Genomic DNA, 27,854 nt, shown 5'->3' on the forward strand with positions numbered 1-27,854 from the left:
TCAGTGTGCGGGCCAACACTCTAACCACTGAATCATACTGGCCAGGGATATTCCCCCATTCTTTAGTATAAAATGAGTTTGTATTACCCTTTTCAAGTCCCTTTACATTACTTCAGAAACAAATCAAGGCCTAGATTAATAATTATTTTGTTGCACCTTTTGGAATGGCAAAAATAAAGTTAGGGACACAATTGTTTTCTTTCTGAAGAGATGCCCCCAATTTTTGTTCACCTAAGTTAAAAAAAAAAATTTGAACACAAAACAGTTTTATTTAAATAAATACAGAGGCAGAAAAATAGAAAGAAAAAAATAAAGTCCAAAAGGATGAGAGACATGAGATTCTTAAAATTGGTCTAATCATTGCCTTACAAAAGGCTACAGTTCGAACTAATGATTTGCAACTCTCACTTTTCCGATGATTATCAAAACAGCAATAATCAAATGCTAAATAAAATAAAGAGCCAAAGATTATCTACCTAAAATAGAGATCACAGAACTGCCTTCAAAATACAAAGAAAATATTTTTATTTGTATAACAAAGACTAAGAAATAATGACATAATATAAAGTTAACAGAGTTGATGTCAAGACACAAATAGGTTTGAAAAGCTCTAGATGAGTAATCACTTTGTTTCATTCAACCTTTGTTCATCCTTGATTATCTTAGGGAGCATCTCTGGTATACTCTTCTCTGAATCTTAAGCACAATTCAGGTGATCCAATTCTTTCTTTTAATTAGTCCTCATTATTTTTCTTTTTTTTCTTTTTCTTCTTTTTCTCTGGACTCTGAAAATAACCAATAAGAATGCTTTGAAAGAGTTGTAAATGTATGGGCAATAATTTTTCCTCACAAAAAGCAAGGTAGACTTATTTCGCTTAAAAAGAGATTTAAGAGAAAAATCAAACATTTTAAAATATAAAAACCACCTCTATTAAAGCGTTCTATAGTAACCCTATATCATCTCCCTTAATCAAAGTAAACACATTTTGTAGTAAGAGTCTGATTTTGAGAAACAGCCTTTATAATACAGCAATGTCATTTATTTTTACCCTCCCATGAAGAAAACCATTTTTTTAACTGACTGCTCATTTCTGATAATACAGATTAGAATAAAATATGGAGACCCTGATCATGCCAGTAAAGTACTGGTAATTAGAAACAAACATACAGGAATTGCTGTGCTGGTGCATGGTTCTTCCTCAGAAAGTGGTTCTTCCTTAATATGTTTCTTCTTGTCCTTTTTCTTCTTCTTCTTCACAGTTGCCTCCTGTTCTTCCACCACTAGTACTCCTTCTTCTTCTTCTTCTTCTTCTTCTACTGAATAGGGTAAATGTAAAGATACACCAATTAACATTGTATCAGACCTCAGTCCCCTTAAAAATTTTTTTTCTTTATTGATTTTAGAAAGAGAGAAAGGGAGAGGGAGATAGAAACATCGATGAGAGAGAACATAGATTGACCGCCTCCTGCATGCCCATCACTGGGTATTTGGCCCACACCCTGGGCATGTGCCTTGACCAGTAATCGAACTGGTGACCTCTTGGTATATGGATCAACGGTCAACCACTGAGACACACGGGCTGGGCTCCTCAAACCTTTTCAATCTTAGTTTTTTCCCTGTCATCTGGTCAACCATCCAGTGTTTATTATATAATTTATACTTAGAACAGTCCTTCAAACACTTACCTACTATAATACTAACTTTACAGATGATGTAAAGCTCAGAGAGAAGTAAATTTCTCATGACCATGTAGCTATGTATAGAAATTAGAATTAAGACAGATCATCTCATCTATAAACGCTCTGTTCGTAAACTCAATTTCCTTATCTATAAAATGTAGTAATGTATATCTCAATGGATGAACTACTAGGATTTAATGATAACACATGCAAAATACCTAGCACATTAGAACGAAGATTTAGTCATAGGTAACTATCATTAGAAATTCACTCCCCCTCCAAACCCATTCACCAAATACTTACCTACTAAATGCCAGGCCCTGTTCTAATCAATCAAAGATATAGCAAGGCACAAAACAGACCAAAAAATCTACCTTTATGAATCTTTAATTTTAGGAGACAAAAAATAACAATACAGTCTTTTTAAATAGAATCAGTGCAAAGAATAAAAATAAAGCAGGAAGGTTCTGGCCAGTACGGCTCAGGTGGTTGGAGTCTCATCCCATACACCAAAAAGGTTGTGGGTTCGTTCCTTGGTTGCGGGGGTGGAGGACAGGAAACTAATTGATGTTTCTCTCCTCCTCTCTATCTGAAATCTATAAACATCTCCTTCGGTGAGAATTAGAGAGAGAGAAAGAAACAAAGAAACAGCCCTGGCCGGTTTTGCTCAGTGGTTAGAGCATCTGCCTGTGGACCAGAGAGTCCTGGGTTCGGTTCCCGCTAGGGGCACATACCAAACAAACCAATAAAGAAAGGGGGAAGAGGAACACTGAGGAGGGTGATGGGTGTGCACATTTTACACAGAAGTCAGAAATAAATAACTCACGATTCTTAAGGGAAGCATTTCAAGTAGAGAGAAAAAATGCTAAGGTTATTCTGGAAGGGGTGGATGGCAGGTCTAATGAATAGCAAGAAGAGTCAGTGTGGCTGCTACATTTTTTCCCCTTCTATTTTAAGCTGATTCTCAAAATAGTTCATGTGGTGGAAACCAAAGTTTTGGTATACTTAGCATAATATGCAATTCCACATATACATAGAAATGCTTCTTATATTCCTCTATGTAATCTGATACAAATTTAAAAATATACTAACTCTTCCTGGAGAACACAATGGCTTATTAAAACACCATGAATTTTCAATATGGGTGATTTCACAATAAAGTTCAATGGCACGTACTTTCCCAAGACTTAAGAAGTCTGTACTTAAGAAATAAGAGTACAAATAACATTGAAAAAATTCAAACTAACCTTTCACTTTAACCTTAGCCTTTTTGGCCTTCTTTTCAATTATCTCATCCTCTTGATCCACCTGTTCTATCTTGCGTTTTTTAGAACAGGTTGGCAGTGTGGAGTCACCAGAAGGATCATAAGTCTTCACTTCACTGAAAAAGCCAAAGAGTTTTTGAAAATCTCTACAAACATCTGCAACTAAAATAAATCTAAAGAGATTTAAAGGTACTGGCATTAGATAATACTTACATAAGCATAAGATGCTGTTTCATTTTAGTGACTTTGGGGCAGTTTATGAAAACTAATAGTTTCCAAAAGGTAAAGAGTTATTAATGTTCCAGGTAGGCTAATCACAATTCAAGACAAATGGTGAGCTAAATGAATTCTGACCAAGCCCTGGCCGGTTTGGCTCAGCGGTTAGAGCGTCGGCCTGCGGTCCGGAGAGACCCGGGTTTGGTTCCCGCTAAGGGCATGTACCTCGGTTGCAGTTTGTCCCCGGCCCTGGTTGGGTCGTGTGGGTGGCAGCCACTCGATGTGTCCCTTTCACGTTCATGTTTCTCTCTCTCTCTCTCCCTCTCACTCTATCTGAACAAAATATCGAAAAATGTCCTCGGGTGAGGATAAAAAAAAAAAAAACAATTCTGACCGAGTGACTACAGTATAGAAAAATATTCCATCAGCATAGGAAAAAATGGAGAAAACCTCTTTACACCAAATGATTGTTCCAGGAAAGTAAAAATTGGATCAGTTTAAGTTTTACAATATAAATTAATTCAATAAAAACCAAACCAAAACATCTCAATCAAGTTTAATATAGAAGTCTTCATCACAAGATCCAAAGAGGGAGAGGAACAAGAGGAGAATGGATATCTATGGATAAAACCCCTAAAATCAAACGATTGCTTTTGTTCCAACATAGCAGAAAGTGAAAAACGGAGAATGCCTAAAACGTGAAGTAAATCTCATAATTAGTGTTTTAAGTGATGAGCATAATGACATGGAATATTAAAAAAATTTACAGAATAAGATAAGGAACATTCTATTTCTTAAGCTGACGTGTAGGCTCATGACTTTAACTTTTAGAGGTTAAAAACATTCATAATTAAAAAAACAGATCCACATTTGTCGGCTAAGGACAATTTAGACTTGAAAATTTCACAAACTATAAAAGAAAACATTAATGCTCATAACTGAATATATTCTTTACAGAATAAAGAAAAATTAATTTTTCTGAATTTGTATTTAAATATATGTGTATATTACCCCCCCATCAACTTAGAGTATAAGATTGTTATTACTAAAATTCTTTAAAAAATTTTAAGACTCCTGCCCTGGCCGGTTTGGCTCAGCGGTTAGAGCGTCAGCCTGCGGTCCAGAGAGACCCGGGTTCGGTTCCCGCTAAGGGCATGTACTTCGGTTGTGGTTTGTCCCCGGCCCTGGTTGGGTCGTGTGGGTGGCGACCACTCGATGTGTCCCTTTCACGTCGATGTTTTTCTCTCTCTCTCTCCCTCCCACTCTATCTGAACAAAATATCAAAAAAAAATGTCCTCGGGTGAGGATAAAAAAAAAAAAAAAAAAAAATTTATAAGACTCCTAAAATCAGAATTTAGGGGTTAACGACTAGAAACATTTTTAAGGCTTTTGATGTATACTGTCTGCTTCCCAGAAAAGCTGTCCTACATTCTACTTCAATCATCACAATCTTCTCAGTATTAAGCATCACCTCAAAGAATAACCAAAACACCTCCTCCCACACATATCATTTGTTAATTTTATGGTGAAGTTTGAATACTTTATCATGCCTCTTAGCCATTTTTAGACTTTTGTCTTAAACAAAACAAAAAAGACCCCAAAATTAGCCCTGGCCAGTTTGGCTCCGCGGCTGGAGCATTGACCTGTGGACCAGAGAGTCCTGGGTTCGGTTCCTGCTAGGGGCACGCACGGTCCTCCCCCTGCTGCCCCCAAAAACAGATTTGTTAGATTAACTCTGAGTGACATATTTACTATCAATATTTGGAATTAAGTAAGGTAACTATTAAGGGGAAAAAATGTCAAAACAAATATACTACATGTACTTATTACAATAATGTGAATAGGTGTGTATCTGACTAAAAACTAAACTGATGCGCTGGTCAGTTTGGCTCAGCGGTTGGAGTATCAGCCTGCGGTCCAGAGACCTGGGTTTGGTTCCCGCTAAGGGCACGTACCTCGGTTGCAGTTTGTCCCCGGCCCTGGTTGGGTGGTGTGGGTGGCAACCACTCGATGTGTCCCTTTCACATTGATATTTCTCTCTCCCTCCCTCCCACTCTATCTAAACAAAATATGGAAAAACGTCCTCAGGTGAGGACAATTAACATTTAAGAAGGAACTATCCATCCATCTCCCCTACATGTACTCACCTTTTATGTTCATATTTTTCTGCTTTTGCTAATGCCTTTCCTGTTCCACTTATTTTCCTTATCTAAGAAAATAAAAATTATTAATTTTCTAAAGCATAATATCTTTATAGTATATATTCTAATATATCAAATCTTGGTAAATATAAGGGAAATTGTTAACAGTAAGCACAAAAGGAGTTCATTAGACATACTAAAAAGTATCATAAAACAAAACTGTTTACCAGGTGAAAAAAGGTACATAAACTACTCATGGTTTATTAACTCCTAACAGGTAACACTTCTGCAACAGGCAGGATGTGTTTCTTACCCCTCTATCTTCCAAGGCCCTCAACCTGGCCTCTAATTTGGCTCTGTTCTCAACTCCCATCGCAGAACTGGAATCTTCACCAAAAGCATCATACCGGATAGCCAGAACAGTTTTGGCTGCCAACATTCGAGAAATCTAATAGAGAATTTGAAGTTAGAAACATTCGTACTAAGATTTTCTTTAAACCAGGAATTATACAAGTAATTTGAGCCCTGGATGGTTCTTCTCAGTGGTTAGAGCATCAGCCCGTGGACTGAGGGGTTTTGGGTTAGATTCTGGTCAGGGGCACATACCTTGGTTGTGGCTGGGTCCCTGGTCCTAGTCAGGATTATGTGGGAGGCAACCAATCAATGTATCTCTCTCACATTGATGTCCCCCCTACCCCCCGCTGTCTAAAAATAAATGGAGGAATGTCCTCAAGTGAGGATGAAAAAAAAAAGACTAAATTATACAACTCAAGCCACCTAACTTATATTTGAATCTCTGCCTCAATGTAATGGCCAACTGGTTAAGTATAATCACCAACACTTTGGTGGATGTAGTTCATGTGTAAAACTAGCTCAAACCATTTTGCCAATGCCTTCCTTTAGTTTCTACTCAGTGACATTAGTTCCATACTATGAGGTCAACCAGAGAAAGTGTAGGTCCCACCCTGGCCAGTTTGGCTCAGCGGATGGAGCACTGGTGTGCGGTCCAGAGAGACCTGGGTTCAGTTTCCGCCATGGGCACGTACCTCAGTTGCAGTTTGTCCCCAGCCCTGGTTGGGTTGTGCGGGTGGCAGCCACTCGATGTGTCCCTTTCACATCGATGTTTCTCTCTCTCTCTCTCCCCCTCCCACTCTATCTGAATAAAAAATGGAAAAATGTCCTCAGGTGAGGATATAAAAAAAAGAAAGTGCAGGTCCCCTGTCAAGCTAAATTAGCATTTTATTTTATTGAAGCCTTTATTTCTCCTATAACTCTGCTCTAAATTATATAAAAATTTGTTTCTTTAAACAGTGTGTTCTACAAAATACAGATAACACTACATGGGATTATTATTTTTATAACTCATAATGTTGATGTTAAATTGGTTTCCAGCCACTAAGAATACTCTTGATGTACCACCCACTCCACCCCTTATTAAGAGGTGAATTCTAGGAAAATACTAACACAGTGAAAGAAAATGGCTTTAATAGGATCAATAGCACCTTCTTTAAATCCTTTCTTTCAGTATACAAGTGCATTTTTAAATTTAAAGAATTCACTATTCTTGCCCTGGCTGGTATAGCTACGTGGTTAGAGCATTAGCCTGTGCAGCAAATGGTCTTGGGTTTGATTCCTAGTGGGGCGCGTGCAGGAGGCAACCAAGTGATGTGTCTCTCATATTGTTTCTTTCCCCTCTTCCTCCCTCCCTCCCTTCCACTCTCTTAAAAAAACAACAACAAACAAACAACGGAAAAAATATTCTCGGGTGAGGATGAACAAAATAAACCAAAACTAAAGAATTCACCATTCTCTACTTAAAGAGAAAAAAAAAGAGAGATTTATTGCATACTTTCAAGTATGAGGAAATGAGTTGTTTAGAGAGGAAAAAAAAGAAAAAGGCTTGCTTTTGAAAAACTGTAACTCACCTTTCCTTTGTGTTTAGGACTTGTCTGGCCTACAAGTGAAGCATGATAAATGAGACCATATTTAGGGGTATCTCGCCTAGACTTTAGAGCTCTGAAGAGTGCCTTTTCTGCTCCAAGAATCTGAACCGTAGAAGCTGCATGTTTGGCCAAATTCAAAAGAGAACCTTCCAAAGAAAAAGTAGTTACAAAGAATCACTTTTTAAACAATTTAAAGTTCCACGCATTCAACAAACACAAGACCTACAATCTAAGTTATTACGGCCACCAGAACAAATAAAAATCTGATATAATAAAAATTTTCTAGCCTAGAATTTCCTAAAATTTCTCATGCCTCAGCATTTGTGATTCTTCCATTAGCAGCACAAGCAAAGGCATGTGATAAATGTCTATGATAAATGGAAACTTAAGCTTATTCAGGTTTACCTATTTGCCTTGAGATGGTTTTACTATTTTATATTCCACTACTATATCAACAAAATATATATCTATCCCCTATTTTTTGAGATTTTGGATATCAAATATTCTACTTCAGATATGAAAATAAAACCCATAAAAATAAATGAAAACTTATTAAGACACCTTGATAAAACTATGTGATAAACTGCACACTTTTATTTATGAGGAAACATGCTTATAAGTACACAAATTGGTATGAAGAGTTGCTGCTTTGTTAGATTTGGTGCAGATAGTTTGTCAGAAAACACCCAACCATTAGACATGTTTGAAATTCAACAAAATACAGTTTTGCGAATCTCTGCGTCTCTTACTGCTACAACTTTAGATAAACCTATGAAATTTTATATGCAGACAATAAAACCAGCCCAAATGATCCCATCCTTGCAGCTGAGGGTATCTGAATGACATATATGATCTAGTTTTGCTGTAGGTAACACACTAATAGCTTCTGTGGTGATTATTACAATGACTCTAGTAATATAAAACAATAAACCAGTATACCTCACTATATTTGCAAATATTTCATTATATAGTTTTTGAAGCATCTATCTTTACAAAATCACCATACACATACATTAGGTTTTATTATAAATCTCTTATTTAAAATATTTTTGTATGTCAGCCCAGCTAGTGTGGCTCAGTGGTTGAGCATCAGTGGCACATGACTAAGCTTCATCATCTGTTGTGATTTCTTAAAACCATTCAATTTTTAACCCCATTAGTTTTTCAATATATTTTTTTCTTTAACAACAACAACAACAACAACAACAAAAGCCTCACCCACGGACATGCTTAGAGAGAGGAAAGAAAAGAAACATCAATCAGTTGCCTTCCGTGTGCCCCAACCAGGGAGTGAATCCACAACCTAGGTATGTGCCCTGACTGGGAATCGAACCAGCCACCTTCAGCGCATAGGATGACACTCAACCAACGGATCCAACCCAGCTGGGCAATTTTATTTTTCAATTAAAGATGACCTTCAGTATTATTTTGTATTAGTTTCGGGTGTACAGCATGTGGTTAGACAATCATATACTTTACAAAGTGATTCCCTAAATTTCAAGTACCCACCTGGCACTATACATAGTTATATTATTATTGACTATATTCCCTATACTGTACTTTTACATCCTTGTGACTATTTTGTATCTCCCAATTTGTACTTCTTAATCCCTTCACCATTTTTCACCCAGCCTCCTAACCTCCCTGGCAACCATCAATTGATGACTTTTTAATATTATAAAATATTAACTCATTTTATCCTCCTGCATTCACCTGATTATTCTAATTAACCACAACAAATGTCTGATAATGGACAAGTGTCTCAGAAGAGGTAGTGACTTAAGATGCCTTCATTATCCAAAAGGAAATCAGGCATACAAATAAAAATCATCATTGAACACTGGTCCTTAGTCCTCACCCACATACTACCTACTTCTATTACCTAAAATTTAATAACTGTAGTTTAAAGATTTAAAAAAATATCCGTGCTAGAAAACATAACTCTAAATACCCATGCTTACAAATTACATTAAAATCATCACCTGCATGAGCAATAAGCCGTGCTCCAACTAATTCTCCAACCATGACTGTAACATTGGGTGCAATCGCCATCATTCGATTTTGTAGGTATTCATAGAGCTGGGTTCTATATTCTGAGATTTCAATCACCTAGTATAAAAAGCCAAATTAATAACTCATAAATGATTAAGAATATAAACAGTTTAAATTCACGTCTAGCCCTGGCTAGTTTTGCTCAGTGGTTAGAGCATCAACCTGTGGAACAAAGAGGAACAGGTTCGATTCCGGTCAAGGACATGTACCTGGTTGGGGTTATGCGGGAGGCAACCAGTCCATGTCTCTCTCTCTACCTCCCACCCTCCCACTCTATCTAAAGATATATGGGAAAATATCCTTGGGTGAGGACTTAAATAAATTAAATTCACATGTCTAAAACACCAGAGTCCTACATCTACCACAGAGAAGCTGTGCAACGCTGGAAAAACTAATGCTGTATACTGTACCCCAATTTCTTATAAAAAGATATGTATTAGATAATGTATGTAAAAAAAAAAAAAAAAAAAAGCTAATACAGCTTGGCTGGTATTGCTCAGTGGATTGAGTCCCATGGACTGAGAGGTGTCAGATTCCTGGTCAGGGAACATGCCCAGGTTATAGGCTCCATCCCCAGTAGGGGGCGTGCAGGAGATAGCGGAATGGATGTTTCTCTCTCTCCCTTCCCCTAAAAAAAAAAAAAAAAAAAAAAATTAAGAAAAAACAAAAACCCCTAACACATTGCCCAAAAATGTTAACTAATATTACTGTTATTTTTTAAAATTATTATTATTTTTATCCTCACTCGACATTTTTCCATTTTTTATTCAGACAGAGTTGGGAGGGAGAGAGAGGAAGAGAGGAGAGAGAGAAACATCAATGTGAAAGGGACACACTAAGCCACACCAACCATGGCAGAACTCTTAATTTCATTTCAGTATATATATTTCCCCCTTTAAGTATATAGATCAAGATGGCATCAGATGAGGTAGTGACTGAACACCCTCATATTTATTTATCAGGTGGACAGTAAGTTTAAAAATCATCATCGCCATCAGAAAATTACATTACGGTGCTATTATCACCAACTAGTTTCTTTGTGTTAGTTTACCTGCGTGCAGAGATGCAGAATGTTGCAAATATCTTCTTCTGAAACTTCTGTTCCCATCGATATCTCTGCAGCTGCTTTCACTTCTGCTTCAACTTCCTCTGGCAGTAATTCAGAAAGTTGGGCCGAGGCATAATTCCTCCTATCACCTATGAAATGTTTATAGAGATTAGGGAGAATCACGTCAATAAATTATACAAAAGCCACCAAAGAGTCAAAAGAAAAAGTAGAGACACACCAATGAAAAGCATGCCTAAACAAAACAAAAAGTGAGCAAGTTTGACCTAATAATTTTCCTGATGTTAAGGCTTGATTTTATGGATTAAAATCTCTCCATAACCTCCCTAAAACAAACAAACAAACAAACAAAACCTAACAGAAAAAAAGAAAACCCCACCACCAACATACACACACAAAAAACCCCCAAAATATCCCATTCAAGCTAGGGCCATGAATTCTTGGATTAATAAAATGTTAACACAATGAGCCAAAGTAACTCAGTTATTAATACTCAGCATCCTCTACTAATATTACCGTATTTGTATAGAATATAACACTAACAATACAGATAGCAATATTACTTTTAATGTTAATTATTAATATAATTCAGGATATTCCCTCGCCCCCCAAATCTACAGTTGCCCTTATTAATGGTAAATTCATTGAGACATTCACTAGAAGCCATTTAAATAAAAAGCAAATTCAGAGAGCCATGTTGTACAGGCCAAAGTCAATGTTAAAGTTTTGAAATCTAATAGCCCTGGCTTGGCTCAGTGATTAGAGCATCAGCTGGTGGACTGGAAGGGTCACTGGTCTGATCCCTGGTCCCAGTTGGGGCTGTGAAGGAGGTAACCAATTGATGTGTCTCTCACATCAATTTTCTTTGTTTGCTTTGTCTGTCTCTCCCTGCCTCCCTCCCACTCTATCTAAAAGATCAATGGAAAAATATCCTTGAGTGAGGATTGACAAAACAAAAAACAACAAAGAAATCTAATATATTATGGTTACACACCTAAAACATAATATAAGTTGTAAAAAGCTCTTGTGAAGTTTAAGGAAAAAAAATTAAAAAAAAAAAATCCTCACCCAAGGACATTTCTGCATTTATCTTCAGATAGAGCAGGAGGGAGGGAAGGGGAGAGAGAGAGAGAGAAACATCAATGTGAGAGACACATCAAGTGGTTGCCACCCACACGGGCCCTGGTTGAGGTCGGGGACAAACCGAAAGCGAGTTATGTGCCCATAGCGGAAACTGAACTTGGGACTCTCTGGTCCATGGGCCGACGCTCTAACCACTGAGTCAAACCGACCAGGGCGAGAAAAAAAATTTTCATTCATGTTTTAGGATGCAAATAAATTGTTATTTTCAATGCCTTAAAGCATAAAGTTAACTCACCAACTTTCTGCAAACACTTGCAGTACGTCAAATTATCTGAAATAATTTTTCCTAATTCAGGGAAATGCCAGCCATACCATTCTCTACACCGCATAATGTAGTTGTTTAGTTCTTTATCTAGGTCATCCAACAAGGCTGCAGCAGATTAAAACGAAAAAAGAAAACAATTTAATAGGGTTTAAAAAAAATTGTTGTAAAATATAAATAAAATTACCACTTTAACCATTTTCAAGTGTACATTTCAGTGGCATCAAATACATCCATAATGTTGTGCAACCATTAGGGAACTCTTTCATCATCCCAAACTGAAACTCTGTACCTATTAAAGAACTCACCACCCTCACCTTCCCCCAGACCCTGATAATGTCTTCTACTGTCTATGAATTCATCTATTCTAGGTAACACACAGTATCTCTCTTTTTGTATGAAGCTTATTTCACTTAGCATATTTTCAAAATTCATCCATGTTGTACATGGCATGTAATGAAACTTCATTCCTTTTTAAGGATGGATATTTCATTGTATGTATATACCACATTTTGTTTATCCATTCACCTGTTAATGGGTATATAGGTTATTTATACCTTTTGGTTATGGTAGATAATGATGTTATAAACAGGGGTGTGTAAGTATCTGAGTATCTGCTTTCAATTCCTTTGGATATATACTCAGAAATGCAATTGCTGTTTGAAGGGATTTCTAAAATTGAAAATTAATACTGCTATTTCCAAAAATCAATTAATAATATGGAGAATGACCTACTATTAAAAAGCCAAGTGAAAAAAGCAAAACATAGCATGATATAAATCCCACTATGGTTTTAGCACTTTTCACGGACAAAGACAAATGAACTGGTTTATGTTAATAGTGTAATTCACATTATTTCCAACTAGACAAATTATTAGTAGTTTTTCCTTTTTCTATTCCGCATTTTCCAATTTCTTATTAACAGTTCTACTTATGCCCTGGCCAGTGTGGCTCAGTTGGATGACTGCCAACATGTGCACGAAAAGTTGCTGGTTTGATTTCCGGTCAGGGCACATGCCCAGATTGTAGGCTCAATCCCTGGTCAGGACATGTTTGGGAGGGAGCAGAATGATGTTTCTCTCTCCCTTTCTCTAAAATCAATTTTTTAAGAAAATTTTATTCCTTTATTATTTGAGAGAGAGAGAGAAGGAGAGAGAGAAACATTGATGGGTCACCTCCTACATGTCCGCCACTGGGGATCTGGCCCACAACCCCAGGCATGTGTCCTGACTGGGAATTGAACCAGCGACCTTTTGGTGCACAGGTGCACGCTCAACCACTGATCCACACGGGCCAGACTAAAATAAAAATTTAAAAATATATACTTAAAAAAAAAAAGTTCTGCCCTGAGCAGTGGTTAGAGTGTCTGCCTGTGGACTAATGGGTAGCAGGTTCAATTCCAGGCAGGTTCAGTACCTCGGTTGTGGTTTATCCATGTCCCTGGTCGGGTCGTGTGGGAGGCAATCAGTCCACGTGTCTTTCTCACATCGATGCTTATCCCCCCAACCCCCACTCTAATGAAAAAATATGCTCAGGTAAGGATAAAAAAAAAAATGTTCTTGCTCTAGCCAGCAGTTAGAGCATCGGCTTTCGGTCCAGAGAAACCCGGGTTCGGTTTCTGCTAAGGGCGCGTACTCAGTTGCAATTTGTCCCCAGCCCTGGATAGTCATGTGGGTGGCAACCACTCGATGTGTCCCTTTCACATCGATGTTTCTCTCTCTCTTCCTCCCACTCTATCTGAACAAAAAGTTGAAAAATGTCCTCGAATGAGGAAAAAAAAAAGATTCAGTTTTAAAAAAAATTTTTTTCCCTTTATTGATTTTAAAGAGAGGAAGTGAGAGGGAGAGAAACATCGATGAGAAAGAACACCGACTAGCCGCTTCCTGCATGCCCCCCACTGGGGACCGGGCCCACAACCTGGGCATGTGTCCTGACCAGGAATCAAACCAGCAACCTCTTAGTGCATGGGTCGACGCTCCCACTGGGCCACATTGGCCGGACTAAAAGATACAGTTTTAATAGTAGGAGAAAAATCACATGGGACAGACAGAGTAGATTTCATATTTACTATACTTACAAATTGCCTGGACAATCATTGTGTCCACTTTATCAGCACTGAATTTCAATCTATACCGAGACAAGCTGAGGAGAAGGCAGAAGACAACAAATCACTAAGACAGACGACAGCATCTATAAAAAGCATTTTATTAACATCTTAAAATTTTTTTAGCCCAAAGCCCTCCCTCAGAGCTACACTGTTTTTTTATTTTCATTTTTTTAAACATGGAAAATCAGTTGCAAGATAAAAAAAAATACACATTTAAAAAGAAAATAATACATCTATCTTGTTGTAACATACACTGTCATAACATTAACTTAGGAATGACAACTAGGATAATGCTGTGTAGTGCAGGTCATACTGATTCAGATGATTTTTGCAGCATTTTAATGTATTATACCAGCAGGTAAGAAAAAATGCAGCACTGAAAAACCTGAAAATAGAAAGCCATAGAGGAATACTACTGTATATATAAGGGTTTTTTAAATCTTAGCACCATTAACACTATGGGCCTGACAGTCTTTGTTGTAGGGAGCACTATTCTATGCATTTTAGGCTATTTAGTAATATTCCTGACCTTTGCTCATTACATGTTAATTACAGACCGGACCTGAAGTTGTAATAGCCAAAAATGTCTCTACACATTGCTAAATGTCTTCTAAGAGATATGTGATTGAGAATCACTCCTGCACACAATGCCAATTTAATCAAGTTCGAATCGACCCAGGTTAGCTATTTGTTCTAAGAAATGCTTATTACCAAGTGTTTCCTGACTTTTGTGCATTTTGCTGTAACTCAGCAGAACTCTAACCCTGCATCAATCTATACTCAATATTTTTTGTTCAAAGGTACAGACCTTTGTTTACTATAGTATTCTTTTAGCATAAATTTATCTTTTTTGTTGTTCAAATAGAGTGGGAGGGAGAGAGAAACATCGACATGAAAGGTACATACACATCGAGTGGTTGCCACCCACACAACCCAACCAGGACCGGGGACAAACTGCAACCAAGATACGTGCTCTTAGCGGGAACCAAACCCGGGTCTCTCTGGACTGCAGGCCAACGCTCTTAACAGCTGAGCCAAACCTGCCAGGGCTAATATATCTTTTTTAATGTGTTAATATTTTTTAGGGCTATTGTTTTTGATAGTGTTCTGCTCACTAGGTCGCAGTTTTGAGTAGTCTACCCTTAATATTATCGTTTCTTCACAAACCCTGTTATTTTAGTCCAACTTCACAGAATGCCAAGCTTTCCAGGAACACGTATATTATAGTATAGTGCAGATCCTGTTCTAATGGACCTTTGGTTAAATGATAGGGTAATATGCTTTTCTTTGCCTTATTATAAAAACATAATAAAAATCAGAGTAAAATAGCAACACAGACACACAGAGAGAGGAGACCATACATAGCAGATAAGAATATTTTGGAAGCCCTGGCCAGTTTTGCTCAGCAGTTAGAGCGTCGGCCTGCGGACCAGAAAGTCCTGGGTTCGGTTCCCATTAAGGGCATGTACCTGGGTTGTAGTTTGTCCCCGGCCCCAGTTGGGATGTGTGGGTGGCAGCCAGTCCATGTGTCTCTTTCACATAGATGTTTCTCTCTCTCCCCCACTCTATCTGAAGATAAATGCAAAAATGTCCTCGGGTGAGGATTAAAAAAAAAACAACTTTGGGAGATGGTAAGCAGATGGAGGAGTAGTAAATAATCTTAGCAAACAGAGAGAAAAAGAAAAAGAAAAAAAGGAAAAAGAAAAGAAAAAAGAAAGAAAGCCCAAGTTGTGGGACGCAACACAAGAGGGGTAGAGGACGCCTAAGGTGAGGTTTAGAGTCCAGGCAATGAAGCCAGCATGCCTGAGTTTAAATCCTGGCCTCCTCACATACCAGCTGTATTGACTTTGGGCACCCATTTCCTCATCTGTAAAATAAAGGAACTGCTACTGATTGTTATGAGAATTAAATTAATATGTGTAATATACTTAGAACAGTACTATACAGTTGTTTATTATACAAAAGCCAACCTCTTTTTCCAGTAAATCTCACCTGTGAGCCAATCCAAGGCACATAGCTGCCATTTCACGTGATTCTACCCCAGGGATCAACCCATCCATCTGTGAACGAATTCCTCTCATAAGTTCATTAACAACAGGACTATGGATGCAACTGAGATTCAGCTTTTCCTATAACAACAAGAATATTTGTATTAAATAAAGAAATAAAAGCTGTAAAAAGATATATAGTTAACCTAGTTTTGTTCTTTTGATTGGTTTAAAGAATATTTTACTAACTTACATCATTTAGCTTCATTTATAAAAAAAAGTTTTTTTCTTTATTGATTTTTAGAGAGAGAGGAAGAAAGAGGGAGAGAAAGATAGAAACGGAGAGAAAGAGACAGTAACATTGATGAGACAGGACATCGACTGACTGCCTCCTGCGTGCCCCACAATGGAGACTGAGCCTACAACCTGGGCACCTGCCCTGACTGGGAATCAAACTGGCGACCTCTTGGTGCATGGGTCGACATTCAACCACTGAGCCACACTGGCTGGGCTATTTAGTTTCTTTCAAGAATTATAAAGATAACACACACAATTTTAATCAATAGTACTACAGAGAAGGGAACTGAATAAAAAGCATAATTCTGAGCCTTATGCCCTTTCTCTCCAGAAAAATAACTGTTAGCATCCTTTAAGTATTTCCAAATATATGTGTTTTAGGCCATACCACCCTGAACTTGCCTGATCTCCATATACATGTTAATATGTACGTGTACACACATACAAACTTTCACAATACAAGTTAAGATTTTGTTTTAAACAGAACATGATTATATTTAATACACAACTTTAGTACAACCAAAAAATAAAACACCACAGTAAAATAATAACAAAAACCATGAGAAATGGTTAACATCTTTAGTCATAAACAAGGTCTTAGAAACCTGCAACAGCCCTGGCCAGTTTGGCTCAGCAGTTAGAGCATCAGCCTGTGGACCAAAGAGTCCCAGGTTCGATTCCAGCCAAGGCAAGTACCTGGGTTGTGGTTTGTCCCCAGTCCTGGCTGGGGTCGTGTAGGTGTCAACCAATCGATGTGTCTCTCTCAAATAGATGTTTCTCCCTCCCTCCCTCCCTCCCTCCCTCCCTCCCTCCCTCCCTCCCATTCTATCTGAATATAAATGGAAAAATATCCTTGGGTGAGGATTTAAAAACAACAACAACCAGTAACAGGCACTATAATCCAAGGGAACCAGAAAAATGAAAATGAAATAATACAAACAATGACTAAGAATTAAGAATACTTGATGATTGAGCTGAATAGGAGCAAAATAATAATTTCTCTGTAACATCAGTGTCAAAGAATAAAAACACTGACATCTAATGTCTATCAGTTTTGAACAGTGTTGCAGTTTGAATCTTACAAACACTGGACGACAGATTGTTGAGGAGCATCTACAAGTAGGGAGAAAGCTAAATTTGACTCAAAATATAAATTTCAAACATCCTTAGCTGTAGCAATTCCAATTCATTGAAAGTATTTCAATAATTAGTTGAAATTCAAAATGAGTTCTATAAGAGCATGTTCAATGCAGAGAAAATACGTAGCCAGTATATGGACCCTAAACACTACTTGCCTATCAATTTATCAACACAACCCAAAAGGATGCGCACAAAATCCATTAATAGTAGAAAACAGCATAGGGAACATAGAGAATACTAGAACTACATATGATGCCAGGCAGGTACTGGAAATATCAGGGGCAGTTTAAGTTTTTACACACCCTACACAAACAGGACAATAAATTTTGTTGTCCACACCTTCATTCCGTCATATTGCAGTGTATTTGCTAACACCGCCATACAAATATACAGTTCTAGTCCATCAAATACAAATATTCACAATTGTATATATTGCATCATGTTTGAGAAACAAATATTTAGAACGCACGAGTCATATTCAGTACAAATTTTTTAAAATGAAGAAATTGAAAAGAAAAAATTAAAGATAATAATCCCACCATTAAGCAATTTGTCATTGTGTCTTTCTGTGTGTACACAGTCGTCCCTCACCACTTCGTGCTTCGACTTTCGTGGCCTCACTATAGCAGTGAAGCCGCGAAAGTGGAAGTGTGAAGTGGTGAGGGACAACTGTATAAATAAAGAATCCTACTTCGCGCAAATTCTTTTATCGCGGTAGGATCTGGAACTGATTAACAGCGATAAACGAGGGCTGACTGTATTTACTATGCTAAAAGTTAATGTTTTTAACAGAAAAAATAGACTAAGACTTGTGGGCACTTCTAAGGATAAAGGTAGAGACTGACATCATCACAGAAAACTTCATGACCTGACACGTATTAGAAATAATCTATTTATACAAACCTCTTATGTTCAGAATCCTGCCTTTAAAAAACCCTGAAATCTCTTTAGAGCTTTTCTACCTAAAAGACCTACAACATAAAATCATCCCTACTTAAAAAAAAAAGCTCAAGCCCTGGACGGTTTGGCTCAGCGGTTAGTGTCAGCCCACGGACCAGAGAGGCCCGGTTTTGTTTTTTATTTTTTTTTATCCTCACCCGAGGACATTTTTCCATTTTTTGTACAGACAGAGTGGGAGGGAGAGAGAGGAAGAGAGAGAGAGGGAAACATCGACGTGAAAAGGACACATCGAGTGGCTGCCACCCGCACGACCAACCAGGGCCGGGGACAAACTGCAACCGAGGTACGTGCCCTTAGCGGGAACCGAACCCGGGTCTCTCCGGACCGCAGGCGGACGCTCTAACCGCTGAGTCAAACCGGCCAGGGCGAGAGGCCCGGTTTTGGATCCCACTAAGGGCAAGTACCTTGGATGCAGTTTGTCCCCGCCCTGGTTGAGGTCTTGTGGGTGGCAACCACTCTATGTGTCCTTCACATTAATGTTTCTCTCTCTTCCTCCCTCTCCCCCTCCCGCTCTATTGGAAGATAAATGCAAAAAAAAAAAAAAAAAAAAAAAAGTCCTCAAGTGCCCTGGCCAGTTTGGCTCAGCGGTTAGAGCGTCGGCCTGCAGTCCTGAGAGACCCGGGTTCGGTTCCCGCTAAGGGCGCGTACCTCGGTTGCAGTTTGTCCCCGGCCCTGGTCGGTTGTGCGGGTGGCAGCCACTCGATGTGTTCCTTTCACGTCGATGTTTCTCTCTCTCTCTCCCTCCCACTCTACCTGAACAAAAAAAATGGAAAAATGTCCTCGGGTGAGGATTAAAAAAAAAAAAAAAAAAAAAGTCCTCAAGTGAGGACAAAAATAAATAAATATTTTTTTTAAAAAAGCTCAAACTAGCACACTTGGCTCTCAGACTGTTCTGCTTCTCAGGTTTGGGAGGCTACTTTTCCAGTCTTGCCTTCCACTCTCACTTTATGTGTAACCTCTACTCAAGTTTTCTAACAAATACATACACTAAGAAAGAAATGTCATGACTCCATTAATGTTGGAAAATGTGGCTAAATCAAAATATGGCAAGATATACACAAAGTGTTAACAGACTATTTCTGGGTGGCAGGGTTAAAGCTATTAAAATTTTTTAAAAATCATTTTTTGTTGTACTTGTATTTTCAAGTTTTTTTAAGATAGTGGTGTGGGAACATTGATTGGTTGCCTCCTAAATGGAACCAGAGATCAAACCTGCAACCAAGGTACATGCCCCTGACAGGGAATTGAACCCGTGACCTTTCAGTGTTTGGGCTGACGCTTTATCCACTGAGCCAAACCAACCAGGGCTGTATTTGTATTTTCTACAATGAACATATATGCTTAGCCCTGATAATAATATTGGAAATCAATTATTATCTAGTCTAGGGGAAAAAAGATAAAGTATTAGAACTTATGACAAACAACTCATCACAAAAGGCTGCGCTTTGCCCTGGCCGGTTTGGTTCAGTGGTTAAGAGTGTTGGCCTGTGGACCAAAGAGTTGTGGGTTCAATCCTCAGCCCTTGTTGGGGTCGTGCAGGAATTGGCCAGTGGATGTCTCTCTCCCCCCACTCCCTCTCACTCTATCTGAAAATCAATGGAAAAATATCCTCGGGTGAGGATTAAAAAAACAACACAAAAGGCCGAATTTTGTAGTCATTATGCTGTATGGTGAGTTCTGATTAGCAAGCACTAAATAAATTCATAACTTCACCTTTATAACCCCTCCTAGTTTAGCATCAGCTACAGCCAGGGGTTCATGGGCTTCTTTTACTATTTTCTTCAGAACCTTTTTCAGTTGCTTGTTGATTTTGCCCTCCATCAGAGCTGTGAATGCTTTTCAGAAAAAAGAAAAACAAGAGTTAACTCTTAAATTTTAACTCTAAGAATTTAAGATTCTATTTACAATTTTTAAATAAAGCAAAATAAACACTCCCTTTCAAAAGGGCTAAATTGATAAGTCTAAAATGAAACAATAAACATAAAAATGTTTTACAAGTTATACATTTCGCAATCTCATCTGATTTTGCCACCCTCATTTCTACTCCAGAACCAGGAGTTAAACTAGATTCAGCCTTCCTTTCCCTATGACATGAATCTTCTTTTGAACTCAGAGCTCAATCATAATATGTTAGAAACATTCTATTTTTAATGACAAATAGCTTCTCTCTCCTATATCATGGCAGATTGGTCTGATGCTCTGGGTTGTGAAATACCCTAAAATCTCGTCAGAACTCTGGTAGTAAAAAAAAAAAAAAGTTCATTTTTAAGGTTCTGCTACTATGTAAGCATATCTGAGTGGGGCCTAATCTTTGCTAATCCCCAATCCACAGGTGTCATCAGGCCTATGCTTATAAACCTCCAGTGACAGAGAACTTATTAGGAAAGCAGCCTGTTCAATTTTGGTAGAGCTTTCATTTTGGGAAAGTTCTCAATTTGCTACTTTTATAATCCTCGCCTTGCCTAGACCTATGCTTAGATCTTCTGGACCCATATGGATTTACACCTCTTCCGCTATTTGTCTGGGTTTTAGTTGAATTTCAAGTATGCCTGGCAGGAAGGAAGTCTGCCACAATTTCCAAGGCCAAACATTTAGTCAGCCAGATACCTGCTCTATCCTCCTGACCACATCTCCATTCATTTGAATTACAAGTCAATTTCATCTGTTTTCTGGGAAAATGAAAGGTGAAGAGAAAAACATTTGGCTACCATACAACTCTTACAGAGGTCTTTACACTTTAGAAAGCTAAGATTCAACCTATTTTTATTGGGGTCTAATCTATTACATTTTGTACAACACTCACTCCTTAATAATCTACCTTTCTAATAAGAGTTGTATTCTTTACTTAAAAGTTTTTTATCTTTCATAATTAAAAACTTCTATTCAACTTCCTGCTCCTAGTTCTCAATTTTCCTTAGCTACTTTTACACTTTACAATTTCTTAAAAGTAAAACTCTCTACTCTAGATCTATTCTAACATTTACAATTATCTTCCCTTTAACAAAAAATGTGTTAGTTACTATTCATTATAAGTACTTTTAAACAGTGATATCTAGAGACGCTGACAGGGAAAGGGGAAGCCGAGTCTTTTCTCTACTGGCCACTCAACAGCATCCCCTAAGTAGTTTTCTCACTTCATTCAAATGTAGGCTGGCTCAAATTTTACTGTGTCTATTTGGAAGACTTGCATCTTGAAAATTTAACCAAGAATAAAAATAAACCTATTCACACAAATGGCATATAGGAACTTCCGGGACCAACATAGATTGACATCACACCCTATCAGGTTCTTTCTTAGGATATGCGGTGTTGAACTCATAGTCTGACATCTACAACCACCGAATTTTGGTTCTGTCACATCAAAACTGCCTTGTAACAGGCAGTGGGAAGTTTAATTTTCAGGAAGGATTCTCTTAGTAATAAGACATTGTTCAAATTTCTGGTAAAAATAGATGGGAAAAGGCCTTGCAGAGATTTCTATGATCAGATTCCTGACAGAACTTAGGGGGAGGGTCAGAGGATTCTCACCTAGTATAGCATTTCCCCCATTTATCATCCATTATTTTAAGAAGTACCAAAAGCTTTGTAGGGAAACGCAATACCTCTCAAGTCTGTTTTATTATCCATAAAATAGTGAAATTACTTACTTCATAAGATTTTGGAGCAATGAGTACAAAATCTGACTATCACTATGTGATCAATATATTAACTATAGTAAAAACTTGCTTCGCCGGGCCAGTGTGGCTCAGTGGGTGGTTAAGTGTCAACCCATGAACCAAGAGGTCGCCAGTTTGACTCCTGGTCAGGGCACAAGCTCAGGTTGTGGGCCCGATCCCCAGTGGGGGTCATGCAGGAGGCGGCCAATCGATATTCTCTCTCATCGATGTTTCTGTCTCTCTCCCTCTCCCTTCCCCTCTCTCTCAAATCAATAAAGGAAAAAAAAAAACCTTCCTTCATGTTTGGGTAGAGGGTGGACCTGTTCATTTGATAAGGACTGGTCAGAAATACCTCAAAAAGATTAAAGAGGTTATATGAAAAAAAAAAATCAAAAGAGGCCACTTGGTATCAGGGCTGCAGCATTTTAAACTCCAGGAGGAGCTGTACAAATCAATCTATGTGACTAATGCACCAGAACTGGAGAACAGCTAACATACTCTTGGCTTGGAGTTTTATCAAAATTCTACCCGTATTTAATTTGAAAGCTATGAACAGAAATATATTTTTAAAAATTTCCCAGGCAAAAATGAGTAGTATGGTTGTGCTTAGAGCGCTATGAGGCTTTTATTACCAAAGAAGCAGCCCTAGAACCATTTTTTTTTTTTTAAATCCTCACTTGAGGACATTTTTTTGCATTTATCTTCAGATAGAGCGGGAGGGAAAGAGAGAGAGAAACATCAACGTGAAAGAGACACATTGAGTGGTTGCCACCCACACGACCCCAACCAGGACCAGGGACAAACTGCAACCGAGGTACGTGCCCTTAGTGGGAAATGAACCCGGGACTCTGGTCCGCAGGCCGACGCTCTAACCGCTGAGCAAAACCGGCCAGGGCCCTAGAACCATTTTTAAAAGTTAAAAAAATTGGCCCCATTGTTGGGTCTTCCTTCAGCTCACCCCTTTACAAAAATTGGGATGGCTCATTAATATTCCAGCATATTTATTTAGTTGGATTCCTAATTTCAGAAGTGAACTATACCCTTCTCCTGTGGCTAATGAACCAAATTAAGTCTTATTCTTCCTTATGGTCTTCATTTTCAAATTATACCGCCAAGTAGTTGGCTGATTTGATATAAATCTAAGCAACTAAAAAACTTATAATTAGGGATTTATACCTGATCTTGTTTTCCCCTAATATTAAAAAGAACTTATAAAACCAATTGCCTACTAAAGTCAAGCCAAGTCAATAAACCCCTTTACTGTATGTCTGTTGTCCTATCATGAGGACTAATTGAAGGACAAGTTACCCTCCCCTTTTAAATCATCAAAAATCATGCCCCCTTTAGATAACAGCTCTTATGCCTCTTTGTAGTTTCATATTAAACACACACAAACCTAAAAGTATTAGATTTCCTAAAACTTTTAATACTGTCATGCTTTTCTGAACTAAAAGTATATATCCCTGGAGAGCTGTTTTATTATTGTTTCAACTGTGAATCCTGGCTATTCTCAACGTTACCCTTGTATTAAAATGATCAGAGCTGTGTGCTTGACCACATTACCTTGGTCCCTTGTAGAACAGCTTTTACTGAATTGTGCTTTAGCATTATGCTGTTGGTTTCCACAGGGAGATCAATTTAACCACTTCTCAGCTCTCATCACATGGGGGGAAAAACCAGCCCTATGGTGAAAAAAGCTAACTCAATGTTGTCTCAGTGGTAGTGACGAATTTGTTAGATCACTTAAATTCAGTTCTGAAAAGAATGCATCATTGACAACATTGAATAAGGTTAACTCAGGCAACTGAAGCAAACAATTTTTTAATAAGGATAACAAAATTGCCAACATTAAAAATAAAAAAGCTAGTCTTTGACTTTACCTGCTAATGCTTCTGCTGTATCCTGAAATTTCTCAAAATGTTTTAGCTTAACTCTAGAATTAAGGAAAAAAAAAAAAGTTAGGTGGGCACACTGATTTCTGTAAAAGTCACATATTTAGAAAAGGGTGTCAGACTATTTCCAACGCATACACTGATCTAAGAAATTTTTTTTTTATTCTCACCCGAGGACATTTTTCGATATTTTGTTCAGATAGAGAGGGAGGGAGGGAGGGAGGGAGGGGGAGAGAGAGAGAAAGAGAGAGAGAGAGAGAGAGAGAGAGAAAAACATCGACATGAAAGGGACACATTGAGTGGTTGCCACCCACACGACCCAATCAGGGTCGGGACAAACAGCAACCGAGGTACGTGCCTTTAGTGGAAACCAAACCCGGGTCTCTCCAGACCACAGGCCAATGCTCTAACCGCTGAGCCATACTGGCCAGGGCTGATAAAAGAAATTTTCCCGTCATTGGGTATCAGGGTGAAAAGTTAGATATTCTTCACAAAATGACCAGCTTCTCTCTAAATGTCAGGCTAGTAATGTTTGGACTATTACAGAGAAGGTTGTAGGCTTTGAAGGAAATATAAAACAACAAAGAGGTTTGCTAGTACATCTAAACCACAGGAAAGATTCTGAAGCTTCAACATAATCCCTGCTGCTTAAAGCCCGACACAGATGCTCAAGAAAAGGTATACAAATTCATTTTAGGTCCGGAATCTTATGACACTAATTTGTCTATCCAGTACAAATACCATTAAACAGGTTATTGGAAGATCTGATTCCTGTTACCCTTCTTTCACCCCCTTTCTTTTCCACGCACTTATGTGCAAAATAACATCATTTCATATGGAAACAAATACACACATTTAATTCATTGCTGTCTCAGTGGTAGTGACGAGTATTTCGGTGAGATCACTTAGATTCAGTTCCAACAAGAATACATCATTGACAACAATGAATCAAGTTAACACAGCCAATTTAGGCATATATCCCTTTATTTATTTTTTTAATATCCCCCCCCTTGATTTTAGAGAGAGAGGAAGTAAGAGGGAGAGAGACATGGAAACATCAATGAGAGAGAATATCGACTGGCTGCCTCCTGGATGCTCCCCACTGTGGATCGGGCCCACAACCTGGGCATGTGTCCTGACCGGGAATAGAACCAGTGACCTCTTCATGCATGGGTTGACACTTAATCACTGAGCCACACTGGCTGGACAAGCATATAGCCCTTTAAAAAGCGTGTCTAAAACAGCATTATCTTTTTTTTTTTTTATCCTTACCCAAGGACATTTTTCCATTTTTTGTTCAGATAGAGTGGGAGGGAGAGCGAGCGAGCGAGCGAGCGAGAAATGTCGAAGTAAAAGGGATACGTCGAGTGGTTGACTCCCGCACGACCCAACCTGGGAATTCCTGTTCTGCAGGCCAAGGCTCTAATGGCTGAGCCAAACTGGCGAGGGCAGGCTTTATCTTTAGGAAGCTTTAATAGTTTCCTTCTATTCCTGTGAGTTTTTATTAGCACTAGCAGATAAATTATGAAAGCCCCTTAGCACCCAAGGACATAACCCAAATCCACATGTTTCAAGAGATCAGCCAGGTCCTTCCTAGGACCACATTCACCAAGTGGGCTATTTCAAAAGGTGATTCACAGATGGTGAAACAGACATCTTGACTACCCTGAGGAAAAGCTAGCTCTCTCTCCTGCTACTCATTTCTTAAGCTGGGCATCAACATTATACTCTATTTTCTACTCCAGAGAACTTGGGGAACTCAGGAATACCTTTCCAGGATTTACTAGGTAGTTATTACTGCAGTAGGAGCTAAGAAGTAGAAGTCATAAAGAATGCATAAACTGCAAATTAAGTTAAAAAGGCATCAGAATACCACTAACTTAGAAAAACTAAAAGTTAAATCAATCAGCAGCCCATGCTTTTAACAAATACATTTCAAAACAAAAATTATGAATATAACATTATATGAACAGGGGGTAGGGAGAGAATAGGATGTAAAAAGAATCCCTAAATGTGAACTGCTAAATTCTTAATTTCAATGACTTACATTTTATTTGCTTTCTCTGGAGTTTCAAATTCTTTCCACAAACTATCAACCTCTTGAAGTTTCTTCTCATTCAAAACCTGTAATAAAGATTTAAATAATTTTCTTTAAAAAGCACAGCTCAGGTAAGCATATACAGTTACACTCTTCAAGGACATCTGTGCATGTAAAATGAAAGTGGTGTAAGTTACTTTTTCTCTCTGAAACAACGAACCAGTTTTCTTACCCAGCATGAGTGTGTGTGTGTGTGTGTGTGGGGGGGTGTCTTTGCTGAAAACTTTCTATTTTTAAGGACACCATAACCCCCTCAAGAAGCATATCATATTCACAGACTTTATTAGAATACCTTTAATATGCCACTATTTTACACTGCTGATTAAAATGACCTGCCATCAATCAATTTCAAGGAGGTTAAATATGGTGAAAAATGTTTCTTGGGGACTGATTCTACTCTATCTTGTATTTGAGCAGATGACTTATCACACAGAGTATTGGTGAGGGTATAGAGAAATAACTTTTATTCACTCTTGAGTTAAGTCAAACTAAGAGAATCTCTTGAAGGCAATTTTGTAGCATCTATCAACATAAAATATGCATATCCCATAGGATCAATTAACTACTTTATACAGAATAAGTTTTGTTATTTACTGCTACAATCATCCTAGCATGAAAGTATTATGGATTTCTCTAAAACTAAGATACTATCAATTGTTAGACACATCCTGAAATAAGAAAATTTTAAATGCAAAGAGAAAAAGGGGGTACTTTAAATCTATGAAACAGTCATTAACATTTAGGGATATATTCTTCAAGACTTTTGACTATGTGACATTTTATTTATACATATTTTTAGTATTCATACTGTACACTTAGCATATCATAGCTATAATTTTAGGTTTCAACATTCTAGAATTGCAGTGTATGAATACACCTTCATTTATGCTTTTATTGATAAATATCTAGGCTATTTCTTTATCCTTCAAAAAACATTTTTGTATGCGTACATGTTACATTTCTACAGAACAAACTACTGGAAAGTGGAGTTAACTGATCATATAGAATACGCATATTTTAAGATGACAGAGCTACCAACTTGCTTTCAAGAACGAATAATACTGCAATTACAGACAACTCCAATGAGGAAAAATAAGCAAGGTCAGTTTTTGGGTTTTATTATTTTATTGCTTTTCTTAAAAATGCCAACCACTTAATGTAGTAAGTGCAAATAGAAGGAAAAGCTCTCCCAAATCAATACTTTGGTATGTGTCCTTTCAGACTTTCTACACCATCAGTTTTTTATTCAAAACTAGAATCATGTTATACATATTTTACCTAGTTTTTTTTAGGCCTTTTATCAGCATATAAATATTCCTCCCCTCCCCTCCCCCGTAGTCTAACAGTACAGCAAATTTATTAAAGGACAAAGTAGATCATTCCTCTCCTTAAAACCTTTCAGTTTCTTCAAAACACTCAGAATGAAACCCAAACTCCATTACCTGCAAAATCCTAATACGGCTTCTGTCCATCGCTCTAACCCGGCCAAATCCTCTAATGCAGAACCCGGCACCCCAAACAGCGGGGCCACGTGTTCGCTGAAACATGCGCCTCATAAGCCAAAGTCTTCCCCTTCCTTTCAGAGCAGGGGAACATAAAGGGCACCCATACTACCCTGAGCAGTGTCATCCTCTCCTTAAATCTCTCCTTCTCCTCGCCTGTCCAACACCCGCCTTCCCCCTCCAACGGCTCAATCTTCCACCTACCTTAAAGATGGCGTAGCCGACGGACGTTTCAAACAGCACCAACATGGTTAGGCCGGGTCAGGGCGCTGTGTGGCCCGCTGCGAACTCTTATCCCTATGAAAAAAACACCAGATTTGCGGTCCCCGAGGCCCGCAAGGCCGCGACTGGCCAAGCACAAACGCGCACACTTTCCTGCAAGGAACCAGACCACGCTGCTCAAACGTTCCACACTGGACTGCTTGCAGAACGCGTGAACGCGCTTC

At 38.2% G+C, this 27,854-nt stretch overlaps 1 protein-coding gene and 4 non-coding genes across 9 annotated transcripts; all 5 read right to left on the bottom strand.

Moving 5' to 3' along the window:
* Window positions 1-504: 504 nt before the first annotated feature.
* On the bottom strand, window positions 505-27,854 carry NOP58 (NOP58 ribonucleoprotein). 5 transcript variants are annotated; one of them, XM_036254696.1, is made up of 15 exons: window positions 27,613-27,854; window positions 25,856-25,932; window positions 23,797-23,849; window positions 19,974-20,095; window positions 15,868-16,004; window positions 13,846-13,910; window positions 11,742-11,876; window positions 10,349-10,494; window positions 9,228-9,354; window positions 7,228-7,391; window positions 5,616-5,750; window positions 5,309-5,370; window positions 2,928-3,061; window positions 1,169-1,317; window positions 505-785 (listed from the first exon to the last, which is right to left on the bottom strand). In XM_036254696.1, the coding sequence occupies exons 1-15, from the start codon at window positions 27,655-27,657 to the stop codon at window positions 735-737; spliced, it is 1,602 nt and encodes a 533-aa protein (XP_036110589.1). In that variant the 5' UTR covers window positions 27,658-27,854; the 3' UTR covers window positions 505-734. The 5 variants fall into 5 exon arrangements, with proteins under 5 accessions (XP_036110589.1, XP_036110591.1, XP_036110590.1 ...); XM_036254698.1 differs by having other exon boundaries at window positions 593-785; window positions 1,169-1,305; window positions 27,613-27,657; XM_036254697.1 differs by having other exon boundaries at window positions 593-785; window positions 1,169-1,314; window positions 27,613-27,657.
* Window positions 9,003-9,086, bottom strand: LOC118625940. The gene has a single exon (XR_004958788.1). It is a non-coding gene; the product is annotated as a small nucleolar RNA SNORD11 (small nucleolar RNA).
* On the bottom strand, window positions 10,209-10,294 carry LOC118625941. Its single transcript, XR_004958789.1, has one exon. It is a non-coding gene; the product is annotated as a small nucleolar RNA SNORD11B (small nucleolar RNA).
* Window positions 23,618-23,702, bottom strand: LOC118625936. The gene has a single exon (XR_004958784.1). It is a non-coding gene; the product is annotated as a small nucleolar RNA SNORD70 (small nucleolar RNA).
* Window positions 24,668-24,756, bottom strand: LOC118625935. Its single transcript, XR_004958783.1, has one exon. It is a non-coding gene; the product is annotated as a small nucleolar RNA SNORD70 (small nucleolar RNA).

Source organism: Molossus molossus, unplaced genomic scaffold (genome assembly GCF_014108415.1).
Source record: "Molossus molossus isolate mMolMol1 unplaced genomic scaffold, mMolMol1.p scaffold_m16_p_11, whole genome shotgun sequence".
Classification (NCBI taxonomy): Eukaryota; Metazoa; Chordata; class Mammalia; order Chiroptera; family Molossidae; genus Molossus; species Molossus molossus.

Coding starts and splice junctions, on each gene's coding strand:
- NOP58 (XM_036254696.1), bottom strand. CDS start 27,657: ATGTTGGTGCTGTTTGAAACGTCCGTCGGCTACGCCATCTTTAAG. Junction 25,933..27,612: donor TCGGCTACGCCATCTTTAAG/GTAGGTGGAAGA, acceptor TCTTTATTACAG/GTTTTGAATGAGAAGAAACT. Junction 16,005..19,973: donor AACTAGGAGGGGTTATAAAG/GTGAAGTTATGA, acceptor TTGTTGTTATAG/GAAAAGCTGAATCTCAGTTG.